Here is a 26,407-nt window from a genome sequence, read left to right as displayed (position 1 = left end):
CTGATATTACTTTGTTGCTGTTCAATTACAGTTAGCATGGGACAACCTAGCTGTGCTGTAGATGCTTCCTCAAAGAGCTGTACGTGCATATTTTTTCTGTAACTCGTAGAGTTTTATATCCAGTACTTTGCTTTGCTTATTTTCATGTCCTCGGCTTGAACATGGGTATTATATAAGGATTTATGGGACCAGAAGTATGCCTTGGCCTCCGTAATTGGTAAGAATAAACAAGTTATAAATCTAATGCAAGACTTTTCTACTTCTTGGCAACTAGGAGTGTATTACATTAGTCCCATTTACACTAGGGCTGGTTGTCAAATGAGATGTATAATTTTACATGATTGTGGAAAATTGTCCTGGGGGTCAGATCTGCCTTGCAAGAGCTGGACAGGCTTTGTTTCATGTGCTAGTATTCATAATGCCATTCTACCTTGCAGATGATAGTAGTTAACATTCAATTCCTCTGAGCAAGTATCTTGTCTTACTTTGTGAGCACCAGACAAAATTCCAAGGTGATACAAGCATTTTTTTTTTTTAAAGAACGTATAAGAGCATGTCCTATTGAGTGAATTTGTAATACTTTTTTATTTTAAATATAGATGTACTCATTTTATGGATGAGTAATTATACTGTTTCACTTATTGAGGCAATAGAACTTGACTAATGCAAAGAACTGTTACAAACAAGAACTAAACATCTTTTGGATGATATTTTAAAGTTATTTTTATCCTGCTTAAAACATTTTCGAACTTAACTCCAGCCATCTTGTTCAGCTCTAAGATACTTTTAGGAGATCAGCCCGCTTTGTTTTATAGTTACTTATGTGCTTCTAAATTGGCACTAGTTAAAAAATTGGATGCTCAGTGGTTGAAGGTATATAAATATGTAAAAATGTACCTTCAATAAAATGATTTGACAATACCCAACGGATGGTTCTATTTCTTTACATTTTCAGATAGCCTCTCAGACGATGGGTACGGCAGCAAACTTGATGAGACGCACATGTGTGAACCTGGCTTCATCAAGATCCTCCTTTATGGATGACATAGAACAAAGTGCTTATTTCAGTGTTTGCATTGTGGATAACTGCAATGCGAAGCCACTGTGAAACTGAGGGTGATACCCTGGAGACGTGACACTTGTACTGCATGAAGCTGGCGAGTGTTTAGAGCGGGATGCAGAAGACGTGGTAGGGGTTGCCTGGGCTCACCTTTTCTGGCCATCACAAGACAGCTTCAGCATGAAAATGTTTCATTTCGCAGATGGGTCCCATCTAACTTGCCTTCTGGCCACAGTGCTGCACAGCCAGGCTTCTCCTGCAGCCCTGGAGCAGCACAGGCGTGGGCCTGATCCCACACCCTCTGCACTGCTCCGTGCTGTGCGTGGGCCCAGCACCCAAAGCGACCATCTCCTCTCTCCAAAGGGCTCCTTTACCCCCTCTAACCCACTGAGCACAGGTGGAACTGCCTGTGGAACTGCCCATTACATTAAATTAAGTGGTATATTAAGTTGTGGGTGCATGGCAGTGCCCGTGAGGGAGCAAAATGTCATGCAACGTGTGCTGCCAGCCATCGTTTACTTCAACCAACGGTGAAGCTTGGGCTAATTCTGGGGTTGGGGTAATCCTCAGCATGTACGGCTGTGAATTATGGCTTTAAACTTTTAAAATAAAATGACGGCTTTAAAAATAATGGTTTTAAACTAGAATAGGGTGGGTTTAGATTAGATATAAGGAAGAAATTATTTATTATGAGGGTGGTGAGGCACTGGCACAGGTTGCCCAGAGGAGCTGTGGATGCCCCATCCCTGGAGGTGTTCAAGGCCAGGTTGGGTGGGGCTTTGGGTTATCTGGTCTAGTAGGAGGTGTCCCTGCCCATGGCAGGGGTTGGAGTTAGATGGGCTCTAAGCTCCCTCACAACCCGAACCATTCTGTGATTCTATGAAATGACACTAAGATACAACACACAAGCACTTCACAAACACTTTTATTTTCCTTTATATAAAAGCAGCACGGCCTTTACCAACTGACTGCCGCCTCCTACCAGAGGCGAAGCACCGCAACACCGCTCCCCCTTCTCCCATCCCCTTCCCCCCCCGCCATGTCAGGGGCGGCCCGCCCTCCCGGAAGTAGCGCCCATCTCTCCCGCAGCGCGCTTCCGGCGGCGGTTGCCAGGGCGACGGCGGCGCTCGGTGGGGGCAGGGCCTGGGCCCGCCGCCGGTCGGAGCCCCTCGTCCGCCGCTCCCCCCCCTCACGATGTTCATCTACCTGTGCAAAAAGGTGCTGCCGGGGCGGCGGGGGGCCGGGTTATAAGTCTGATTGGCTTCTGTCTCGTTCTGGGGGTGCTAATCTGTCCGTGGTTATCTGCTGCGCCGTCGTAGGTGTTTGTGTTGAGGTGTTCTTGGGGGAGTTTAAAATAAAAGTTGGTTCTTAGCAACATGCAGACACAAAATACTTGTTTTTCAGATTGCAATTCCTGGTAATGTTCAGTTAAGATGTATTTCCTGGAATAAGGATGAAGGTTTCATAGCCTGTGGCGGAGAGGATGGATTACTGAAAGTTTTAAAGTTAGAAACACAGACAGGTAATCGAGTTTTTTTTTTTCCTTTTTTCTTAAGAGTAAAATCCACCACGCTTCAGTATTCTGAAAACACAACTTCCGATTCTTTAACTTCATAGCATGGCATACATTTTAAGTCTGTACACAGATGTTTACATATTTGTATAAGTGTCAAAGATGTTGCCGCTTTCTTTTGAATATTGTTTTCTTCTAGCTTGCCTGACATGATGTGCCTGCCATGTATCTAGCTTTTATATCTACTATTTATCAAGCTTTTCTATCTACTGAACTCTTCAGTGCTTCTGCTTCTTCCAGGGCATATGCTTCATTTTTGTTATTGCTACATGGGCTTCCTGTTTATTTTCAAACTCATTTCACTAGTTCTTGATTTATTTTTAATGTTCTCTACCATTAATATAAGGAAAAAGTTGTATATTTCTTTGAAATAGGATGAGTATGCTCTGAGAAAAGTGAACTCCAATAAATTTTCTAGTTCTTTTAAAACTCTTTCTGAAAGTAAACAAGGTGCGATAGCCATAGGTTTTCTTTTTGTTTGTTTGTTTCTGAAAAAATTGCTCAGATGTAATGACTGTCTGAGTTTGGATGACAGATGTGAGTAGCAAAGACATTGAACTGAGGGGTGGGAAAATCCATCCTACAAATACACTTCTGACTACTTTTAGGGAAATTATTTTATTGATTAAAAACAGTGATTGGAGCTGAACTGTCATTACAGACAGTACTAGATATGCTTTATTGGATTTATTTTATAACTATTTTTGTTATTTTTAGATGAAGCAAAAATAAAGGGACTTGCAGCTCCTAGTAATCTTTCTATGAATCAAACTCTTGAAGGTCACAGCGGTAAGTCTCCTTGAGCATTTAATGTATTTTGATTAGAATGAAAAATACAGAATTTTGGGAAGTTGGTAGAGTAATTTTTTCTCTAACTTTTAATTAAAAAACTAAAAGAATATCAGCATTAAAATCAGGTATGTAACAGGTTGAATATCTACTTTTACTAAGTTATCTGATGAAAGACCTGTAGTTAACCTTTCATGATTTGCGAATGAATTACGGGGTTGAGAATCCGACTGATGTAGCCTCACCCCAATTCTTCTGGCTGGTATGGTATGCATGATGCAGAACGCATGCTGCAGAAACCAAGCTGGGTGCTGCCTACAACAACTTATGGTTTGCTTTTGTGTTTTCCATGGTTAGGTTTGTAAACTTTGACCTTACAGCCTAATCTGTGTTTATTATTGCTTCAGGTTTGACTTTTTCTAAATTACTTGGGCCACATTTATTATTCTGAAAAAGTAGTACTGATTGATACTGAAGTGGATGATGCTATTGTGTGTGTTCTATCACAGAGGGACTTTTATTTTTATAAATTATTTTTAGATAATGTCTGAGATTTGCTTATATGTTATGGCAGCTTTCCATTTTCTTCTGAAGAAGTCAGTTCAGTGACTCATTATCTCATCTCTATTTTAAAAATATCTTAATTTTCTCTTCTTATTGACAAATTATATTATATGTATGTATGTAGAGTGCAGCATGATATACAGAGTTTACACAGGTTAGTAAACAGACTAAAGGATAAAGTATTTGGAAGTAAACATTGAATGCAGGGAAGTTAGAGAGAAATCAAACTCTTCCATGTTAAATGCTCATCATCCACAGAAAAGGAGATAGGAAGAGAATGCTGAAATCCTTAGAAAATTAGAAGGAACGGTCTTTTATGATGATTTGCAGTTGAAACCTGGCAATGGATTATTTTAAGGGCCTGGTTAAACATGATAGAAGAAATTAATTTTGAAGAACTGATTTAGTGGATATTTTGAATGGATGCCTTTGATTGTGAAATAGGTTACAGTTGCCCTCAAAAATCTCTGACTTTCAGGGTATCTTTGATTGTGTCTGTTGGTAAAGCTTGTGACTGAAATCTGGAGAAATGAAAAGGATACAGAGGAAACGCATAACCACTGGTGAAGAAGTGGAAGTGTGTGATGCTGGAAGTGTCCAAGTTCATATCCAGTGTTGAACTGATGAAATAAAATGGTTGTTAAAAAACCGTCTGAAGATGTTTTAAGTCAAGTTAAATGTTCATGAGGAGGATCCCACATGAAACTTGATCTGAAGGAGCTATGTATAGAGTGTTCTTTTTGGTAATCAGGAGGGAGATTTTGTTTTCAAACTGCAGCTCTACTGAGGATCAAATTATTTTTATGAAGAGGAGGAAAAAAATCTCTTAAGTCAAACTGCAAAGCTATAATTTGGGTTTTGGTTACTGAAACAATATTCTGGGTAGAATTTAGAAAGGATGTTGCTCAAGTGGGTGAATAAAGGACCAGAAGGATCCAATTAGCATAATTTTGGAAGAGGAAAGGAGTGGTATAGTAAGAATGCCTAAAACTAAATCAATCTTGGCAGTGCAAATTTCTGTAAACTCCAGAGTGATAAAGTTGTATGTGTTGGTTTTCCTTAATGTATTTAAATGGCATAAACACAAACTTTGTATAATTTTCTAGGTTCTGTGCAAGTGGTGACATGGAACGAACAGTATCACAAACTAACAACCAGTGATCAAAATGGGCTCATCATCGTGTGGATGATGTATAAAGGTACTCTACAGAACGACTTTGAGACTGGATAATATTCTACATTGTGGGAAATCGTTTAGCAATTTTAATGGTTCTTTTTCAGACTTCTTATTTTGCAGATTGTAAAACTTGAAATAGATTTAAAACATTTTCCAAGTTTTTATTGTAATTGTCATGTAAATTTTTCATAGTGTTGCTTATGAAAGGCATTTGTCCTCCAGAGGTACCTTAGGAAAAGATAATGCTTCTTAGCCATGTGCTTGGTAAACTGCTACAAATATCTTATTTTAAATCTGTTACTTTATTTTGTTGGAGAAAAATAGCATATTGAACAAGAAAAAGAAGCACATAAATAATCTCTTTTAGTTTTGGAGAACAACCTGTATATTACTTATTATAAATTCTTATCAAAGACAGTGGTTTCTTCTGTATGTTTTCTAGTATGTTTTCTGAAATTATGTAAGCATAGATCTCTTCCTGTAGGGTACCTCTCAAGCTTTGGCTCCCCTCTCTGATTTCTTGTTTGTCTGTGTCTTTTTGGGAATAAGTAACTCACACTTGAACACTGGATTTCACACTGTAGTATAGTCTTGGTGGAGTTTTACAGAATGGGTGGAACAACTTTTTTTAAATTCCTTTCCAAAAGAGATTGTTCCTATAGCTTTTCATTGCATATTATATTGCAAAGTCGTATATAACTCGTTATCCCATCTTTGTTTTTATAAGCAGACACTTGACATATTTTTCCATTTTACTGAATACCTAGTTTAATTTATTGGTAATTCTTATAAACATCTTGTGTTTCTGTACTGTTTTGTTTTTAACAACTTCTGGAATTGATATTACTAAGAAATGTTATCATCCAATTTGCATATCTTTTTTACTCTTTGAATTCCCTCTTTGAATTCAATGATTAGCGTGCCTCTTGAATCCACTAGAGGGTTCTCAAAATAGGAGTATAACTCAGTTTTTCATTCATTACTAATAGGTGCTTGGTATGAAGAGATGATTAACAATAGAAATAAATCTGTTGTTCGAAGTATGAGCTGGAATGCTGACGGACAGAAGATTTGTATTGTATATGAAGATGGAGCAGTGATTGTTGGATCTGTGGATGGTAAAACTTAAGCTCTGCTAATTGTTGTGGTGTTATATAGCTTCCATTTTTAAGTATCATGTATGTAGTAGCTCTGTTTGTCAATATAAGTACAATTAATAGTTACTTTAATAGTTGTTGCTTTGAACTTGAGCAGTTTCAGTTTCTATATTGCTAACATGCATCTTATTTTTAGTTTTGTGGTGTGATTATTAAGGACAATAAATGTTCTGTTACAGGCAATCGCATCTGGGGGAAAGACTTGAAAGGTACACACCTGTGCCATGTGACCTGGTCCTCTGACAGCAAAATTTTACTCTTTGGAATGTCAAATGGAGAAATTCACATTTATGACAGTCAGGGAAACTTTATTGTAAGTTTATGGTTGGTATAATAAAGGCATTAACTTTAACATGCATAAAAACTTACTTCCTCTTAATTTATTTCATGTGCATTTAGTTGGTGGATTTCAAAACGGGGCAAGGCTCTTTGTACAGCATTTACATTCAAACTCTCTGCAGCAGCACTTCATTTCTAATGAAAATATAAAAAAAAATTGAGTACATCATAAATATTTTGTTCTAGGTAGCTAAAAGGTTATCATGGCAGCAAATGCCTTTTTGCTTTGCAATAGTTAGTGAAAATGTAAAAATATGTATGGTGATAGGAGCTAAATTAAATTAAGCTTGTGTTAAAAGTACTAGTGTACTTTTAGTATAAAGATGTAGTTTATTTTCCTACTGATCCTGTCATTTATTACATAAGGAATGTTGCATGCTTCACAGGAAACCTGGTAATAAGTGGTAAAAATGGTGGTAATAACTACAATATTGCTACATTCCTACAATGGTTGTTTACTTATTTTTTTAATCTACTTATTTAGAATATTGGAATAACTATGATAAAACACTAAGCAGAAGTAAAACTTTCACTTTGGGAAGAGCAACGTATTTGGAACCATGTTGTTTGCTTTTCAGATGCTATTATGGTGAATTTTCTTCTTTTTCTTTTCTTCCATGGGAAACTGTTACTCTTCCTATGCTCTTTTCTTTAATCCCCTCTTGTTTCCTTGTTTCTTCCTGCTGCGTGTATTATGATGTTTGTAACACGTGCTGAAAATTACTGAGATTCTTCAAATAAGTTGTTGTCCTCCCAATGCTTCCTTTTCTCAACAATATTTGCACTTGTCCTTTTTCCCTCCCTTCTTCCCTCAAGATACCTGGCAGCCCCCTTCAAAGTGATCTACATGCATTCTTATCTGTTCAGGGCATTCTGTGAAAGATGCACACTAATTATAATTGTTACAAGAGTAAGCTTACTTTAAATAGTATTTAAAAATAATTGATACAATAATACACAAATTAGAATATTATGAGACTTTTGCCTAGAAAAAAGTTACAGAAGGTTTATTAAAAATAAATAAATAAATAAAACTTGTGGCTGGCAGTGGTTTGAAATCATTTTTATTTTTTTTCAGAGTTCCAGTGGTGGTTGTGTGTGGCTTTTGTGCATGTGCATGTTTACTTTTTAAGTTACTTTTCAAAGAGTGAAAATGCCAGAAGTTCTTCTTTGTAATTAAAATGTGCTCTAGTGTGTCTCATCCAGCCTTGAATAAGGAACTCCTTCAAACTATTAAATTTTTAATAAAGTCAAAACTTTTCTTGGTACAGCAGAACAGTTTTGCCCATATGACTGGTCTTTTGCAGGGTGTCAGTATATCTATAAATTGTTCCTCTAAATAGCGTGTCCAATAATTAACCATTGTTTCCTAGGTGAAAATGAAACTGAGTTGTTTGGCAAACTTAACTGGAGCATTCCATATTGCTGGAATACATTGGTACCATGGCACAGAAGGCTACGTCGAACCAGACTGTCCTTGTCTTGCTGTCTGTTATGATAATGGAAGATGCCAGATAATGAGAGACGAGAATGACCAGAGTAGGTACAAAATGTGGGATGCTAATTACTGAGCTGTTCTTGACCCAAAATGTCTACTTATGCTTAGATTTTTGATGTTTATTTCTTTAAAAACTAGATCCTATCTTGATCGACACTGGTATGAATGTAGTGTGTATTCAGTGGAACCACTGTGGAAGTGTGTTGGCAGTGGCTGGCTCCCTAAAAGCAACTTGTCAAGATAAAGATGTAAACATTGTGCAGTTCTACACTCCATTTGGTGAGGTAAAAATATTAAATATGTTTATACAGCCTAATATGTTCTTTATTTTAGCATGTTTTTTCTATGTGTTCATTACTGGTGGTACTTGGATGCCAGAATGTTTAGTGCTTTTAACTTGCTCTTAAGAGTCTATGACATCCACTTGGATCTGGAAATAGGAAAGAGGATTGGGTCCCCTTTTAGAACAGCAAGTTGCTGGCCAGATGGAAGATCCTAGAGCATCTCACATAACACTAAATTGTAGGATATATATAGTATTGAACTTTGAACACCTGACGTAGGTATCTGAATTCAGACTACAGTTAATAACTTGGAACGTTTAGGCAGCAGTTATGATGCTAACTTAACGTGTGTGTATCAAACCTGGAAGCGCTCGTCTTTCTCCACTGGCTGTGTAAGAGACCTGAGCATCTCTAGATTAATAGCTTACAATAAAGCTGTGAATGCTCCCCTCAGTAGAATCACTAAAACTGAGAAAATGGCATCTGGTATCACGAAGAGCTCAGAAATCTTACAAAAAGTAAACTGTTTCTGATCTTTGTCATGTTGGGGATCTTGTTCTCTGAAAGCTTTTGTATTTCTATGTGTTTTTTTTGGGGGGGTATAAGGTGTTAAAGGTTCAACAGTTGAGAGACAATTTTACTATAATGCTATTCTTGTTTCAGAATGTAATTTCGTTACTTTCACTTGCCCTTCTAGTACTACATCTGGGAATCACTAAGTTAGTGTTAAGTGTCAGCGTGAAGAAGTTTTGTCCCTTGCACAGAGGAAATACCTGGTCAGCCATGAGGGTAACTACGGTAGGGATAGAGCAGTGAGCTGTGTTGTGAAAGGAGTTAAGAAGTAGCAACCAAAAAGCTTCCCACAAACAAGTCGTTTGGGGGCTAGGGTTTTAGTGTTTAAAAACATTAATTTCTTTCAATTCATTCGTTCAAATTCAGATACTCTAACAAAATAAAGATATATTAAAAAAAGGGAAGTATATTTCTTTGCCGTTAAATTATAAATGGACATCTAACTACTTTTCGTAGCCTTTTGAAGGGCAGGAGATATAGAGACAAAGAAAATGCCCATTGCCTTACTGCAAATTGCGTACGTATGCAGCTGCTTCAATGTATACTCTTGACATAGATTAGGTATATATTTCTATTTGTTTAAACTGTCAGCTGTAGTTAAAGGTGTTGTACGTCAACTGACTTAATATAATTTATACACTTACTGCCATTGACAGTGAAACTTCTGAGGCATGTCAGGTATCAGTACTGTTGTGTTTAATAGTAAGTGAAATAATAAAGGTGGTTTAGATTACCAACCAAAGGAAAAATGTTTATGCTGTCATTCTGTATTGTTTATTTTTCTGTTTGAACTATGACTCAATGGGTGTGTAAATTAAATGTTTTCTTTCTGACAAAAAAAAAAAAAAGAATAATAAAGACAAATGAATGCTTATGCATATTAAATACCCTGCCCTTGTTTGCATGCATATGGTAATTTGGGATTCATTATGAGGTACCGCAAAGAAGATTTACAAGTTTGTATTTCATGAACCGGCAAAACTGTTGTGTGATTTGAGCAGTTTTCCTAGGATATGTTCAGTATCTTTTTATTATTATTTTTTTTTTCCTACAAGCATTTGCGCACACTGAAAGTTCCTGGCAAGCAGATGTCAGCCTTGTCGTGGGAGGGAAGTGGACTGAAAATTGCACTAGCTGTTGATTCTTACATATATTTTGCAAACATTCGGCCAGATTACAAGGTAAGTGGTTATGTTGCACTTAATAGGAAACTTATTAATACAATTATTTATTCTCTTTTTGAATGGGTTCGAAAAGCATCTTTTTTGGAAAAAAAAAAATTCTTCTGCAGTTATGAATGTGCAAACTGTATTTTGTTTCACGTTATGAGTTGCCAGCATCCAATCTGACCAGTAAATTTGAAAGCAAAAGAAGATGCTGCCTAAGTAGAGGATAAAGGGATAGTTAGGTGATAAATAGATTTCTAAGCTAATCAGATATGATGCAGAAGTTATTCATGGAAGGTGAATGCAAAATACCCTAGTCTTTTTACTGGCAATTTTTTTCTCATTGGGCAGGAAATAGTTTTCCTGTCCTGTAATAACTGTAACGCGGAGACCCAGGTTATTGTATGATGGACTCTTTTTTGCTATGAAATGGGTTTCTGTGGGCACATTTACACAGTTACGTGAAAAGAGGTAAGTGGATAAACCGAAGCATTGGAACCTTATCATGTGTGCTGATCCCATTCCTGAGCTCTGTTGTGAATTGCTTTGACTAACTTTCCAAAGACAGAGCCTGGGTAGAGGCCTAGGGCTAGTTAGTGTTAAGGAGGGCACTCAAAGGACAATATGAAGTTTTATTCCTTCCACTAAACAGCCTTCCTTTGAGAAGACCAAGGTTCAAGGAACAAAAGTATAGTGGTTGTGTCACAGTTCTCTTTCACTCTTTCCTATTGGAGTTGTTCCATGGTGTTAGCATGGTTGGGTAAATATTTACTGAAGCATATTGGAAACATTTCCTATGTATTGGGTAGGTGCCATAGTCACTGTGGAGTTGGTCTTTCTTTTTATTTTTTGTTATTTATGCAGAATAGAGCACCTTTAAATGAAAGATCTGAAAAATAAAACTAATAATCTCGTATTTGGCTACTTGTTAGTGTTTTGGATTAAGATTACACCGTAAGTTAATGTGGGGACAATGCTTATGTGCTCTTTCCTCTGTCTGTGACCAATAACTTCTTCCAGATTTTGGATTTATTCAGATCAGCTTTTAACTAAAATTTCAATGGAGTTTTTGACCAGGTCATATCATTGCTGCAGTTTTTTAAAGCCTAGCGTATAAATCAGCTTAGTTTATGATTTCTATTTTATCAACACTAGTGAAGTTTTAGTGAAATGTGTGTGGCTTTTTTGGTGACGCAATGACTTAGCAATTGTTTTTATGATGAATTTGTGGTTCTGTTCTCATAGTAAGGAAATGTGTGCTCTGTTAGTATTAAAAGAATTGGGCATGATTCTGAATTTGGCAGTGGTTAAGGCTGTCCTGTAGGTAAGGCTACAGGAAGGGCTCCAGTATTTTCATTGCTCTTTGGTTAAACTGATTGAGCTAAGTGACACAATAGGAATTGTTTGCGCATTTACTGTCATTTTGTGGTGGTGAATTGATAGTTTGAACCCGGAGGGATGTGTAGAAACTGGAACAGCTGAGATGTGTGCAACCTGATAGGTGTATTTTCTATTTATATTTAAATTCCCAATAGACTTGCAAGTCTGTATTCAGCTAATTCTAAAGAATATTTTTATCTGTCTACCATATGGGTGTTGGTGTTTTTCTGAACTGTAAGTAGAATAGTCCTAGGAGTTATCCTAGTGATTACTGTCCTGTATACAGTATTGTATATTTCTTTTTGTCCCAGCACAGGATATGTTCTTTAATCATCAGTGCATAACCACTGTGATTAAAGAAAGAGTATAATGTGAGGAACGTAGTGCACCTGTATTGAAATGTATTGTTCCACGTGGTGGTGGAACTTGACTGGTCAGTGAGTTTTAAGAACAAATCTGCCAGAAAGCAACCCAGGAAGCAAATAGTTTGTTGCAAATTTGCTGGAAGAGGCTTTGGAAGGTAGAAGTTAGTCTTGCAGGAAATGCTGCCTAATGTTTGCTCTGGGACATGTGTAACAGCTGGAAGACATATCCTGCTTTTCCTTAAACTCCTCAGTGTCTGTGAGACCACGTGCATTTCTAGATCAAGCATGGTTTTCAAATGAATAATAATTTGGAACCTTAGTTTTAGAAATTGCATTTGTAAGCTGCTGGCTTTTTTTTTATTATTACATTAAAGTGAAAAAAGTTGTGTTCAAATGATTGCTGTAGCAAATAAACTGTAATCTGTTCGTAATGTACTCAGCTTCAATGTTAAATATTTTTATGGTGAAAGATGCATGCCGTTCTCAAATGAATAATACACTTTACTACCATTATGTTCTTATCTGATTATATTGGTAACAGTTTTAGGAACTGTTTCTTATATGTTGGAAAGGTTTTTTATTAATTTCTATAATTTAGTTGAATGCAATAAAATACATCTTCATAGTTTTTATAGTGTTTGAATGTTCTATTTTTCATTTTGCTTTTTTTTTTCCTTCTTGCAATATAAATAGTTCTATTCTTCTAGGGGGGAGGGGAGGATTTTTCTCATGTTGTTAATATGGAAGAGATGATGTGAGTTATTTTAGTGCTCTAATATAATTGCTTGTTTGATCTGCTTCAGAAATTGCACTGTTTGAGGTGTTTACCATCTTCCCCCTGGGAAATGAATGTTGGGTTTCCAAATCACTTGTTGGAGAAATCATTTTCATGGCAAAGCCCTCATTACAGTGGGTATTTTGTGCGTCCTGAACAAGGAAGAAACAAGGGAAAGTGAAGTCTTCTCATTTGAGAATGATCTTCCAATTCTGATTGGGACAGATTATTTTGTGTGATAGGAAGGCCTCTTTTCCCAAATTATGCAAATAATTTATTACCAGGACTGTATTCATACACTCTAAATATCAGGTCATCACATGACAGGTAAAGAACATTAAATGCTGATCATGTATATGAAATAAACGCTTTCTTTCATAGCTGTGAACAATGTATGATTGAACTAGTGGAATTTCTTGCAGGATTTATCAAAATTGTCTCTCTTTGCCAGTGGGGTTACTGCTCCAATACGGTGGTTTATGCATATACCCGACCCGATCGTCCAGAGTACTGTGTAGTTTTCTGGGATACAAAAAACAATGAGAAATATGTGAAATATGTCAAGAGCCTGATTTCCATAACGACTTATGGAGACTTCTGTGTTTTAGCAACTAAAGCGGATGAAGATCAACCTCAGGTATAATCTTTCTTTTAAATTTCACTTGAAACTCCCTGTTTCACATGCCAGTGTTTTACAGCTAGAATAAGATGGTATGTAACATTCTGAATCAGTCTCAGTGTGTGTCACTAGTTGTCATTTGACAGAAAGGCGATTGAACAGGTTCCATATTCAAAACAAAGAACCCCAGCAAGCAACAAAATAATAGCAAAAATGTGCAGAACCTGTTAACTACCTTTTTGTTTTACCTCCTTGTAGCCACTAGTAACTTAATGAAAAGTGCAGCCTTCAAAATTGCTGTTTCTTTAGACACGTTCAAAAAAAAACCTCACTAAAAGTAGGAAAACACTGGGATGTTGAGAAGTATTTAATCAGTTGGAACTGGAAAAATGAAATTAAGAAAGGGACAACTTTTAGGCGATATAAATGCTTGTTACAGCAAATTGGTTTTTTTAAAAATATATTTTTTTTTAAAGTTCTAGTGGCAGATTATAGGATAGACATATCCTTTGGTTAATGTATGTTCAGGTAACATTAATATTAACTGTCACAGATTTTCTTACTGGGTTCATTTCTGAATTATTTTCTATATCACTTACATATTGCTTACAAAGGAGGAGCATGAGATGGAGTCAATTGGTGCCACGGTAAAAAGTGTTTCAGTGCTGCTTTGCTTAGTTGTGTAATAAATGGCATGCTATGATATGGACTGAAAATACAGTACACATGGACAAAGCCTTTTGGTGAAATTGAGTGCAATGAAATGGGATTTTCTGGGTTGCATTTCTAAAATATGAAGCAAAGAGTGTGGGATTTAGTGTAACTTGCTTAAAAATAAATAAGAGATTTAATTTTACCGTCTGAAAATTACATGATAATAACCATCTTTAAATTCTTTTAAAATGGCTCCAGACTAATTTTTAATGCTATGGGGATCAGCTTTTAGGAACTGAAGTAAACGAACTTACCCTTTTGGTAGTAGTTCATTAGAGTTGCTTTCTGAAAAACAGATGTGTTTTGCAATAGGTTTCAGTCATTAGGGTTGTCATTTCAAGAGGGCAAACTATGCAATAGCTGATGGGGCAAAAAAGACCAATTTTGGCAGGAACTGTTTAAAAGCATTGCAAGAAGAAGTGAGTATTGGTAAGTTACGGAGAACTCAGTTTTGATAGCCACAGTGAGGCTTGAGCATTCAGCTTTGAGCAAATCAGACAGTGCAAACTGCTTGGTCCTAACGCCACCTGGTGTAGATCATGCAGTCTCTGTCACTCCATCACTCCTTGGTAGTCTCTGATCTACTGACCTCGAGTCTCAGAAATAAGTAAAGGCATAAAAGATTAATTCTTCTCCAGCATTCACTGTTTATTCAATTTATGTTAACGCAGTAGAAGCAAGCAGTAAGCAGTTAAAAAGCCAGTTGTGGCCTCCTACAGAGGTGGAGCCTCAATGTATTTTTTTCAGAAAAGGGAAAATTGAGAATGCTGGCTGAAAGTTTAACTTAACAAAGAAATAAAAAGTATTTTTGAGGGATGTTTCTGGTTTTGTTATCAGGAAAAAAATAGGATTTAATGAAAATTCCCTGTTCAGATCTCTTTCTCTGAAAGAATATAGTTCATATAGTAGACAAAACCCTAAATTCTATAAAGTCTGCTATTCTCTGATATAGATAGCTTTTAATCTGTCAGTTTAAAGGGTAAACTGTACAGGTGCAGTAGTCTGCTGCCACAATTACATGAATTGATCAGATAGCGGAGGAGCTAATGAACAACTAATTATCTTCCATTTCCTGTAGAGTCAGAGCGGCAGCTCTTAGGTGATTCAAGTTTTGGCAGAACTGTTTTTTGAATTTAGAGTCTGCAGTAGAAATTGCTACTTAATTTTCACATTTCTCTTTCAAAATGTTTGTATTTCCCTGTGTGATCATAATAAAGCTATTTAACCCTTGATTTACATCTGGAAAAATGCATGCATTGGCACATCGAAGCAACCAATGAGCATTGGTGTCTAAGCGCTTTTTGTAGTTTCATCCTCTTGAGTTTAACAGACCATTCGGAGATACCTGTGCTGATTTAAAGCTTTCCAAAGCAAGATTACAAGATAACAAAACCAGTCAGTTTTCAGCACCTATGTTACCTTTGGGTGGAGGGATAGCCATACTCACTGTTCTCCCTATGATCCAGCCCTCTGGAGGTTCAACATCAAGTTCTACTAAGAGTAGAACAAGAGCCCTCACTGCTGAACTGGCGAGATGGCCTGTTGCAGTTTGTCAGGTTGTCCTTTGCATACACAGCTAGGCAAGAGTGGAGGTGCTGAATAACTGCTAGCGTGTCGCTCATACTAGTAAATAATGTCAGGGCAGCGTGTGCTCCACAGAGCAGGGGAGTGAGGCTGGCTGTGTCACCAGCACATTGTCTGTGGACCCCACTGGTGGTACATACTACCTAGCATATTTTGTGTGATAGACTTGCTCCTGTGCTTCCAACAGCTGGTTGTTTTCCTGTTTTGTGCTTGGCTTTGTTTATAGCGTTAATTGGCAAATACCATGTTACCATCATGTAAGCATCTGGATATTTTCTGCAGCCATAGTCCTTCTGTTTTGTGTTGCTGATCAGTGTTAGATGGTGTGAAATGTGGGCTATGAGATATGCCTTCGCAGACAGCCTTGTACAGCTTACTAACTTACAGAAAGATGTGCTGTTAATAATGCTTATGTTTATTTCCCTACAGTATGTGCTGGTTCTCTGCAATTCTATTGGTACGCCCTTGGACCCAAAATATATTGATATTGGTAAGTAATTTGCAAAGCTCACTGTTCAGTTTTTCAGTAATAGCAGGAGGAAATCAGCCTTGAGTCAAATACACATATTGCAAAATTCGTGTCCTATATTGTAGACTGTAATTAAAATGTAGAGTATCCGGCTCTGATAAATGACTTCCTTGTCCTATGGAATGGGTATGAAATGCCGTGGTATTTTTTAATCTCGTAATTGAAATGAGACTAAATGAGAAGATAATTTTAGTCTCATCAATTTGATGCCCTCTTGCCACCTTTTACAAGTGTGGTGGTACATCAAAATCTTCAGGAATAAAATGCTCAGGAAATTCAATACACAAATTTTACAGTGGATGGACTGGAAAAAAATAAGCGAGAATCGAAGTTAGTTGACGTGGTGGTGATGTGCATGGGTTGTTGTGTGGTGTCTCCCCGACCCTTTCCCCCCATAAGATGTCTGTATTGCTTACTAGTCTCCTGGACTTCCTTGATAGGTGGGATTAGGGTGAGGGGAGGAGGAATTAGGGACTTACAGGGCACATTTTAACACATTTTACAGCTGTCATCTAAAATAAGTTGTATGAATCATTCCTGAAAGGGGCCTGTTCCCTCTGCATTGGATACAAAGAAGCCCAGGGCAACCATCTCATCTCTGTCAGAGATGTCTAAAATTGGATGAGATGATCCCACTCAAACAGCTAAAATTAGCTTTGTGTGTACATCTCTAACTCTGCTTTTAAACTTTCCATTTTCTAGTGTTCTGTTTATGTGAGCTTTCTAAATCAATCTGTGATTGTTTATAATGTCAATAAATAAAATGAAGGTAGCAGTTTCTTTGTTTTCCCCCATTACTACCTGTCTCCTACAACCATCTCTACCAAAGAATCTTCTCCAGTGGCTGAAAACGGTTAGAGAAATGACATTTAATTAAGAGATACAGTTATTGCGACTGCATTTGAATTGTCCTGAGGAGATGAAACAATCTGGAAGAAGCTTCTCTCTTTCCTTTAGCTTAACTAAGTTCTCCATAATCTGCTACTGTTTCCTCTGGTGTCAGACAATTTAGTACACAGGCTGACAACGCTCTCTGCTAGCGTGAGTTCATTTGTGAAAATACTAGGCATTACAGTCTTCGTCCTTACAGATGGATAAATACTTGAGGTTAGTACTATTTGCATTCTTGAGGAATCCTGAAGAATTTTTATAGTTTCAGTAGTTCAGATGTAACAAGCAAGTCTTTCATTTGCGTACAGTAAACACAGCCAAAGATTCAGCTTTATTTTTAATACATACATCCTGTAAGACTTTAAAGTTGGCCCACCAAACTTAGAGAAGGGATTGAAGGTAAAAGCGAAAAGCCAAAGTGTAAGTTAAAAACACTTTCAGAACACATTGCGTTGGTTTTATCATAGTTGCTTTCCTTTATTGTAACATTTGAAGATAAAGCTTTATGGAACAACTTGAAATATTTTCCTTGCACAAACTGATCTTACGTTATATAGGTATTTGTATGCAGTCAAGGTCTGCATATGCTGTGCTGTTTGTCACAGTGCTTCTTGGTAGCAGAAGGTATAATTGTTCCAGTTTGGTGGGGTGCTGAACTTAAGCAGCTGGCTTGCCTTGCTGAGGACAGTATAGAGCGGAGACCTTGTAAAACCTTGAAGGCTGTAACTTCACTTTCTGTAAGTTTTTTTTTTTTCCACTTGGTTCATAATTTCTGGGAAAATTATAATCTTGTCGATAAATGAAGAAAATCAGCTTTTACATTACTTATAATTATTTTATCAGGTGAGAATAGTTGTTTATAAGGTGTAAGCACTATGAAAACAAAATTAATGTATCTCTTACCCAAGATTATTGGAGGGCTGGTTTTGACTTGAGAAAAACGTACTGTCTGTCTGGAAAGTCTTGTTTCTTTTCTTTCCAAAACAATTTTCCCTTTTTTTTTTTTAAACGAAGGAATAAATCTCCACATTTAGTTCAGAAAATAATTCGATAACTTGTTTTGAGCTCTTGTTTAAAAATTATAAGTACCATCTTTCATATGTGTTTAAAAATGCTGATATTGTCACTTAATTTGATTTTTCACAAACGCTTGTGAAAAATGCCTTCCCATGTGGTAGGAAGTTCCTTAACAGACCACTTGGTATTTGTGTGCTCCTGCTTACTCTTAAGAGAGCACTTTTGACTACCGTGAGTCTAAACTATATTTTTTGATCATGTTGATTATTGCATACTGAACGGAAAGTATATTTGGCTTTTCCAGACTGCCTCTTGTTGGAATAGCGAACACCTGACGCTCTACTGAGCATAAAGATTTTACTTCTCTTTGAGTCTTCAGTATCCTGCAGGACTCTTGGGCTGCAACCTGGTAGGAAATTGATAGCGGGGGAAAAAAAGATTGCTAATCAAGGGATGTTAAGTAGCTGACAGAGCATTTGAATAATGCATCTGAGAATGTGTGTTAAAACACAGTTTGTATGCATTGTTAATTTTTATAATATCTTATTAAATTGTTTCAAAAAGTGATCTCCTAGTGATAAACTGACAGTGTGTAATGTTTGATTTGTCCTCAGGAGATGCAAATCTTACATTGTTTGGCTCAAAACCCAGTAGTTTAAGAAGGACTAACAAAAACTCTGATTATTCCCTTCATTCTGTTAAATTATTAATTATGTCATTACCTTTCTAATGTTTACCTTTGCTAATGGTGGCTAAAAGGATTAATCGGTCATTATTGGTGGAAGGCTATCACTTTGTCTTTATTCTTTCTGTAGACACTGATTGATGGTTACACCTTAAAGCCCTACCTCATTTTCCTCTTTATTTTGTCCAAAGCATCTTTCTTCCTTTGTTTGCTGTGCTGTGTTAATAGCATCTTCTAGAATAGCTAGTGTTTGCTAGCCTATAAATTAATCCTTTTTTTATTGTCTAGTATAATATCCCATCCTACAAAGGTACAAAAATTAACCAACACTTCCTTTTGTGCTTGTTTTACAGGCTTACAGATTTTTTGTCAAAGTCCTTTCATGAGTAACTAAACATAAATTAGAGAAGGTTAAACATCATCTTATATAACGTATTTTTAATGGAAACGTAACAGATGGTATCTGCTAAGAAAATGTCACTCATGCTGGATTATGTCATCTTACACATGCTTAGGAGCATTGACAGTTAAGTGTTATCTTTCACACGTGTATTAGTGCCCAGTGAAATGAATAAAACGTCCTGTTCAGCATACGGGCAGACTAAAGGCAGAGAGCTGAAGGAGTCATGGCCTTGCTGCGATAGAATAGAATAGTTCACTTGGAAGGGACCTTCAAAGATCGAGTCCAAATGCTGGATCACGTCAGGGCTAACCAGAAGTTAAACAATCTTAATGAGGGCATCGTCCAAATGTCTTCTGAACACTGACAGGCATAGGGTGTCAACCACCTCTGTCTTGCCTCCCTCCTAGCCACTTTAACAAGTGTGGCTGAACTACATGTGAAACAGCACTTGAATTGCTTTCATTTACAGTTGGTCATTTTAAAGTTGATCATTTTTACAGGAGAATTTTAGAATTTCTTAGCATTCTGTAAACTGTGGTAATTCAGGAGTTGTTCTGTGTGCAGTTCAGTTGTCCGGGCTGTTGCATGATATTTTCTCCTCTTCATGAGCTCTAGAGGCATTTGAATCAAGCTCTAAAATTAGGTAGATGTTACTGTTTGGACTGAGTTGGTTCCAGTTTCTCAGGATTTTGCAACCGTAACAGAGGCTTGTGTGAAAACATAGTTTACTCTTGTGTCTCTCTGTCAGATCACTTCCTTTCCATCAGATTTAGGTGGGATTACTTGTCTCTCTTGTGTTTGTATATCCTATTTCATATAGTAAAAAGTATCTCCGCTTTTTCATGCAGTAAAGTAATATAGTCACGGATAGTCTTTTCCATCTACTATTTTTAAAGAAGATTAGACATGAAAGCAGGTGTTCTCTAACTCTTTCTTGGATATCTAAGAAAATAAAGCTGCTTTCTTTCAGGGGGTAAGTGTTACGATGGAACAGTGAAGAGAAATGAGTGTCAGAGAGAATCATAAGGGCCCTAGAAAACTTAGAGGCCAGTTGTTTCACGTTGCCATTGTTTTAATGGCATAGTGTAGTTAATGCTTTTCAGTATTGGATCACTGAGAAGTATAACACCTGTTTAAATGCTTTTCATACAGATTTTCAAAATGTGAAAATTAAGACCTTAATACTGAAGTTAGCAATGCCCAGTATCAATGGAAAGAACTACAAAATTGAAGTCCATGCTTACCATGGAAGCTGCTATGCAGTAGAAATGCAGAGCAGAGAAGTTTCCAGATCTCTTGCCTCCTTCTGACTTAATGTACTTGCTTTTCTGTCTGCTTAAGAGTAAGAGCACAAATTCTTTAAAGGGCACTGATACCTAACTTCCAAAGATTAGCTGCTGTTAAAATTGAGGCCACTGTAAGAGAAGATAATACTTTCCTATACTTAGGAATAATACTTAGGAAAGTAAGTAGTTGTATCAGCTGCCTAGAAAGGGATTCTAGATCTTTCTCGGTCCACGGAAAGACTGAAATGAGCATCTTTCCCTTCCCACAAAGGACGTGAGCCATTCCTTCCTTCCCTGCCCAGCAGCAACCCAAACGTGGGGTGACTGGGGCATTCTTTCCTTCTGAAGCTAGGCTGTTACACAGCCAAGATGGAAAGCATTTTAGGAGCAGTGTAGCCCAATGATTAAGGCTCTGAGGTGGGAAGGGAGAAATTTGTGCTCTAGTTCCCTACTCCCAGATATTTCTACATGGGTTGTTGTCTCTTTGCTTTGGTGTTTGGCTGTTCAGTGATTGTCCAGTATAAAGCATTCAATCAATTCTAGAAAAAAAAATTCCCTGCATCCCACCATTGTGCAATTGCTTTTGTTATGTAGGCAATTTTGCAAAATGGTCACTTCCCACGTACAGATGCTTCTCTCCCAGATGTGTGTTTGAATGGGTTTGATCCTGATGGCTGTGTCTGTGTGCTCGGTGAAATGTTCACATTTAGCTTAAACAGTTTAAAATTTGGCCTGCTGTTGCGAAGAAGGGGAAGGTCTTTACCATCTTTGCTGGGTTCTTTTTCCTGCCCTCTCTTTTATGTTGGCTCCAGCATTTGTGATTCTCTCTTTAATCCAATGTAAACTAATCTTATTTAGTTTTTGGGTTAGCTTGTAGTCAAATCAATTAACAAACTGATCCAATTTACTCTGTGGCTAAGTTACTGCTAAAGCTGATGTAAAAGAAGTGGTAGGGAAGTGGGAGGTGGGAAAGCAGCTGGATTTTGATAGCAACCATCAGTTTAAGTCTTAGGCATGTTCATAAAATGCTTCACTCATCAGACTCCTGGATGAAGCATTTGTGTGTCTCCATCTTGTTTCTGGATGACAGTATAGCTTATGCGAATATCGTTTTTTTTTCCAAGGTGGGGAAACTCTGGGATATGCACAAACGAGTAAGTTTAGGCTCTGTGTAAGCTGTAGGTCTAGTGGGGAATCATCTGGTGTGTCTGAGGAATGCCCATAGCCTTCAGATGTGGGCTTGGCTTAACATTGTCTTGGTTCAAGACAATGATGTTCAAGGGCTGACTAAGCTGAGTGCACATATGAGGTTTAGTACTAAATTTTCGTGATTTGAACAAAGGGAAAACTTATTCCTGCAAAGATCAGAAAACCCTCCTATTTTGAAAGATAAAGGTGGTGTTTTTGTTACGGCAGGTACAGCTGCAGGGTAATAGAAGAACACAGCAAATACGTAAAACTTATGAATTTAATAAATGAATCTGAGGGGGCTGTATCCTTCAGGTGTTGAGTACAAGACTAATTATTGAAATGTGTTATAAGTAAATGAAGTACATCGATTGCATATAATGTAAACAACTGTTTTATCTACGCTAGTGCTCACATGTTAAGCATCGTCACTAAACCTTCTCATCCAGTATTTACATCTATACTAAAAAGTATTCTACAGCTGTTAGGTAGCTTGTTATAATCCTCTTGGTTTCAGAAAAATGAAATCTGTTCAACCAGTCGTTCCGCATCTGCCTGTCACAGGACTGTTCTACCTTACGGCAGGCTTATAGCTCCCTCCAGAGTTCCGTGTTGTGCTAAAATACAGAAAAATGGAGGAGATTCATTGTGAAAGAGTGAAATTTTGTGCTCACAGCATGTTCTCTGTGATACAAATGTTTAGCTGACAGGCTGTGTTACAGACTTGAATTTGCCTGTTCGTGTGGTGGCATACTGATTTTTTTGTGGAATTTGGAGATGTTGAGGGATTTACTTAATAGGTTTCTGAGGTGTTTTTATTTTTTTTCCCTATGTATTTTCTATGCATTTGCTGGTTTTGAGAAAGTTAAAACAAAATTCTGAAAGAAAAAAAAAAAAGCCATAATACAGCCAAGACAGTGTTATGTATATTAGTATACATTATATATAAAGAATAATGTAATGATTTGAGTGCCTATATATATGGTTTTAGGGATAAAATAAAGAACATGTCTTGCCTTCCTGCACAGTGATATTTGGATGCTATAAAGTAAGACTGGGTGCAAGCTTTAGTAAATATTTAATTTACTGCAACGCAGGTGAAGAATTGTTCTTTGGCCCAGCTATTAACTAAGATACAAATAGCGTTTCTGGGTCTTGTCTAACTTGAAATTTGCTAACTGTTTTGAAGTGGTGTTAATCAAAGAATATTTTCTCTATTGTCATCTTTGTAGTCTTTTATTTGTATATGAATAATTACAAATACTTAAAATATTTCCATGTTTTACAGACCTTGTTAAACACTTGAGACATCCCTGAATTGAGCATTAACCTGAAAATTTATGTATTTTATACCCTCTTCTTCAGAAGAGGGAAAGTTGTTGAAATAATAGGGAGGAAAGTATTGATTTTAAAACTGATCCTTGAAATAGTTTCTTCATTCATCTGAACAAGGCAACAGTGAAATTTCTTTTCAATTAATGAGAACTTTTGTCCTTCAACTTATGGAGATATGGTTTCATCCATCTGGGAGAAATTTTATAAATTAGCATCTAGTCCAGTACTTGCTGCTCTAATTTCACAACCATTTGGGTTTTTTAACAGGGCCGTTGTTTGTCACAATGACCAAAACACATGTGGTAGCAGCTTCAAAAGAAGCGTTCTATGTCTGGCAATATCGTGTGGCCAAGAAGCTCACAGCAATGGAAATTAATCAGGTAGCACGGACCAGAAAAGAAGGCAGGGAAAGGTTTGTCTTCAAGTTTTTTCATTTTGTTTCTTTCACATAAATAATGTTTTTGATAAAGGTGGACTATCCCATACCTAAAATATGAACTCCTCATTATTGTTTTTCTACTCAGATTCGTTGACTTGCACGCCTGTAGTTTTTTGTGACAAATATGTGGTTGTTATCCAAGTCTCTTGGATAACATGATAGCTGCATGTCTAATGCTTTTTTAAATTTTATTTTCTTACTCTGTATCCTTAGTTTCTAGGCAGCTATATTCACTCTGATAACTTTAACTGCTGCTTGTGTATCAGTGGCTATTAGGGCATATTTTATCCAGCTAGTTCTTCTCTAAATAGTCTTGTCTGACTATATCTTTGACCTGTAATTCTGTATGGGCTGTTGTTCTCTGACTAAACAAGTCAAAATTGTCTTCATCCATCCTCCAAAAGTTTTCCTTCCCATGCGCTCATTAGTGGCATTAATATTTGTCACCTCCACAGGCTTGCAACTTCATGATTTTTGAAAAATATTTTCTTTCATAGAGATGCTGTTGCATCCTTCTCTAAATCTACTATGTCCTGTCACCGTATTTTATAAAATCATTAAGGTTGGAAAAGCCCTTCAAGATCATCTGGTCCAACCATCACCCTATTACCAATGTCACCCACTAAACCATTTTTGTTTTTCTTTTCTACAGGATTTATCATATTGATGACACACCTTCAGGATCTGCAGATAGACAACTTGATTACAGCAAAGCTGTTGAAGTGAGCATTGTTTTTTAGCTAGCTTATTATGGTATCACAGGTAGCTTGAAAGACTAGTAGGTAGAGTTTCTTTATGCATTTGCATAGGTTTTCATTATTAGCAGCAGTCATTTTACATCAACTTTCTTTTACTTCTACCTTTTGTACATAAGTGTTAGTTTTCTTCCTTCTGGTTAGTATGTTGTTATTTTATCATTATGCACTGCTGGAAATGTACACTAAACTGTATGGAACTTAGGAAAAAGTTTATTCTGTACTGTGGAGAGTTAATGGACCCCTGCTGTTTTCTTGGTGAGAAGCTGAGAAGCAGCTCCTTACTTCAACAAAATGTAAGCTTGTTGAAACTCTAATGCTTGTAATCTGTACTAGTATTTTTGGCCTTTTTCACTTTATGAAAGCACGCACACACACATATCATTAAATGGCTGAACTTAATTACGGGTCTCAAGTCAGGGATTGTTGCCTTCTTGTGTTTTATGTTAAATCTCTCTTCTATTTTTTTTTCCTGGTGGAGGGGCAGGAGAAGAAAGGAAGCTGTTACTATTACTGTTGTTATGTTTCCTATACCCAAGGTTACTAATGTCATAAACAATCCATTTACTGTACAATGATTAGCCTCTTTCGTGTGTGTATTTGGCAACTTTCTCGTATACTTAAATATAACTTTTCTCTTCTTTAGAGGTACATTCTTATTGCAGTATTAAAACTGGTGGTGTTATTGCTTGTATACTTTCAGGGAACAAGAGATCCAATTTGTGCAATAACAGCATCTGATAAGATTCTACTTGTGGTAAGTTACAGGATTAAAATAGCTTCTTCTGACTGCAACCCTGGTTCCCCTGTGCCGCTTCTGGGGAGGAGTTGGAAGAGGGTGGATGGGGGAAGGTGTTTCTGGTTTTCTTTGTTTCTCAATTTTCTAGCCTGTTAGTAATAGGCAATAAATTTGTCTAATCTCCCTATACAGAGTCTGTTTTGCCCGTCATGATAATTGTTGAGCGATCTCCCTGTCCTTACCTCAACCCTTGAGCCCTCTTCATCATATTTTCTCCCCCCTTTCCCTTTGAGGAGGGGGAGTGAGAGAATGGTTGTGAGGGAGCTCGGCTGCCCAGCTGAGTAAAACCACCAAATAATTGCCACATGCTCTTGTAGGCAGGAGACTCTTCTGCAATTAACTTATAAGCAGTCATAATTTCAAAAGCTTTTTTGAATTCAGGGTAGGTTAGTCTTTATGATTTAGGTAACTGACTTGTACATGGGTTTTAGGTGGAGTAGTCCACCTTACTAAGTGCTTAAACTCCTTCTGTTGTTTAAGGCTGGACATGCTGCTTTTATTGGCTTTCAGGATGCATTTAGGTATCTGAACTTAACATAGATGAAATCCCTTTCTAGATGTTTTAAAGATAACTCTACAGGTTCTTCCATTAGCCTGGACTCTTTCTTTGGGAGGGCTAATTTACTAACTGCTTGTAATTTAAGTATAGACAAGGTGCCTGGTTTAGTACTTACAGGTAGAGTTTAATTCACCTTTCTTAGGATAAGGTCCAGGTCAGGGCTCAATTCTGTGACTGGAGTTCTGGGAGGTCTCTTTTAGACTGTATGTAAATGCCCAAAGATGTACAAAGTTTTCCTATTTGCATATTAATAATATTATGTATGATGATGTGAGTTTCTGTTACCTATCACGGTGATAACAGACTCTCATGGATTAATCTCCAGGCAGCCTCTGGCCTCTTCTGTGACAGACGATGCAGTTAATGGCATTGCTGGTTCTGTTTGTTCATGTGCACTGTAGATAGGAGGTACAAGAAATCTCCCAGACTTTGATTGCAAAAAAAGCTCACCATCTACTGTAAAAATGGGCAGCCTGGTCTAGGTGTCAGATAACCTGCAGAGGTCCCTTCCAACCTCAACCATTCTGTGAGATTCTGTAAATATTGCATTTATGTATTTTGCCATATATATTACATTTATGTATTTTGCTATGTTAATACATTTATGTATTATACATTTGTAATTTGTGAGATATTGTATCATGCCATACAGCTGATGTGTGTGTTTTTTCTGGTCTGAGAGGAGTGATCTCATTAGATGAACAGACATAACGCATGGGCTGTAAAGCAAACTAACCTAGCAAAACAAAAATATGAAGAGAACATTGTCTCTTCATCTTAACCACCCCCCAAAGAAAAATCTCAATGTTTTCCCATGCTCCTACTCCAGTGATTTTTACGACATCTTTTGAATGGGTTTGACAAAATCAGCGAGTGATTGGAAAGAAAACAAATGAAGAAAGTA

General features: G+C 37.1%; 1 protein-coding gene across 4 annotated transcripts in view; it reads left to right on the top strand.

The window, feature by feature from the left end:
* Positions 1-1,978: 1,978 nt before the first annotated feature.
* WDR35 (WD repeat domain 35) overlaps positions 1,979-26,407 on the top strand; it is a 41,911-nt gene continuing 17,482 nt past the window's right edge. The window contains exons 1-15 of one of the 4 annotated variants that reach the window (XM_066994988.1): positions 1,979-2,375; positions 2,465-2,582; positions 3,351-3,422; positions 5,093-5,185; positions 6,153-6,281; positions 6,500-6,633; positions 8,033-8,198; positions 8,296-8,441; positions 10,070-10,195; positions 13,152-13,337; positions 13,934-13,966; positions 16,047-16,107; positions 23,219-23,363; positions 24,043-24,112; positions 24,849-24,902. In XM_066994988.1, coding sequence (XP_066851089.1) covers positions 2,100-2,375; positions 2,465-2,582; positions 3,351-3,422; positions 5,093-5,185; positions 6,153-6,281; positions 6,500-6,633; positions 8,033-8,198; positions 8,296-8,441; positions 10,070-10,195; positions 13,152-13,337; positions 13,934-13,966; positions 16,047-16,107; positions 23,219-23,363; positions 24,043-24,112; positions 24,849-24,902 — 1,809 coding nt within the window. In that variant the 5' untranslated portion in view covers positions 1,979-2,099. The remainder of the gene's footprint in view (positions 2,376-2,464; positions 2,583-3,350; positions 3,423-5,092; positions 5,186-6,152; positions 6,282-6,499; positions 6,634-8,032; positions 8,199-8,295; positions 8,442-10,069; positions 10,196-13,151; positions 13,338-13,933; positions 13,967-16,046; positions 16,108-23,218; positions 23,364-24,042; positions 24,113-24,848; positions 24,903-26,407) is intronic. The other 3 variants (XM_048047384.2, XM_066994989.1, XM_048047385.2) reach the window with 3 other exon arrangements.

The sequence above is a fragment of the Anser cygnoides genome, chromosome 3 (assembly GCF_040182565.1).
Source record: "Anser cygnoides isolate HZ-2024a breed goose chromosome 3, Taihu_goose_T2T_genome, whole genome shotgun sequence".
Classification (NCBI taxonomy): Eukaryota; Metazoa; Chordata; class Aves; order Anseriformes; family Anatidae; genus Anser; species Anser cygnoides.
This window is presented reverse-complemented; position numbering and strand designations above follow the sequence as displayed.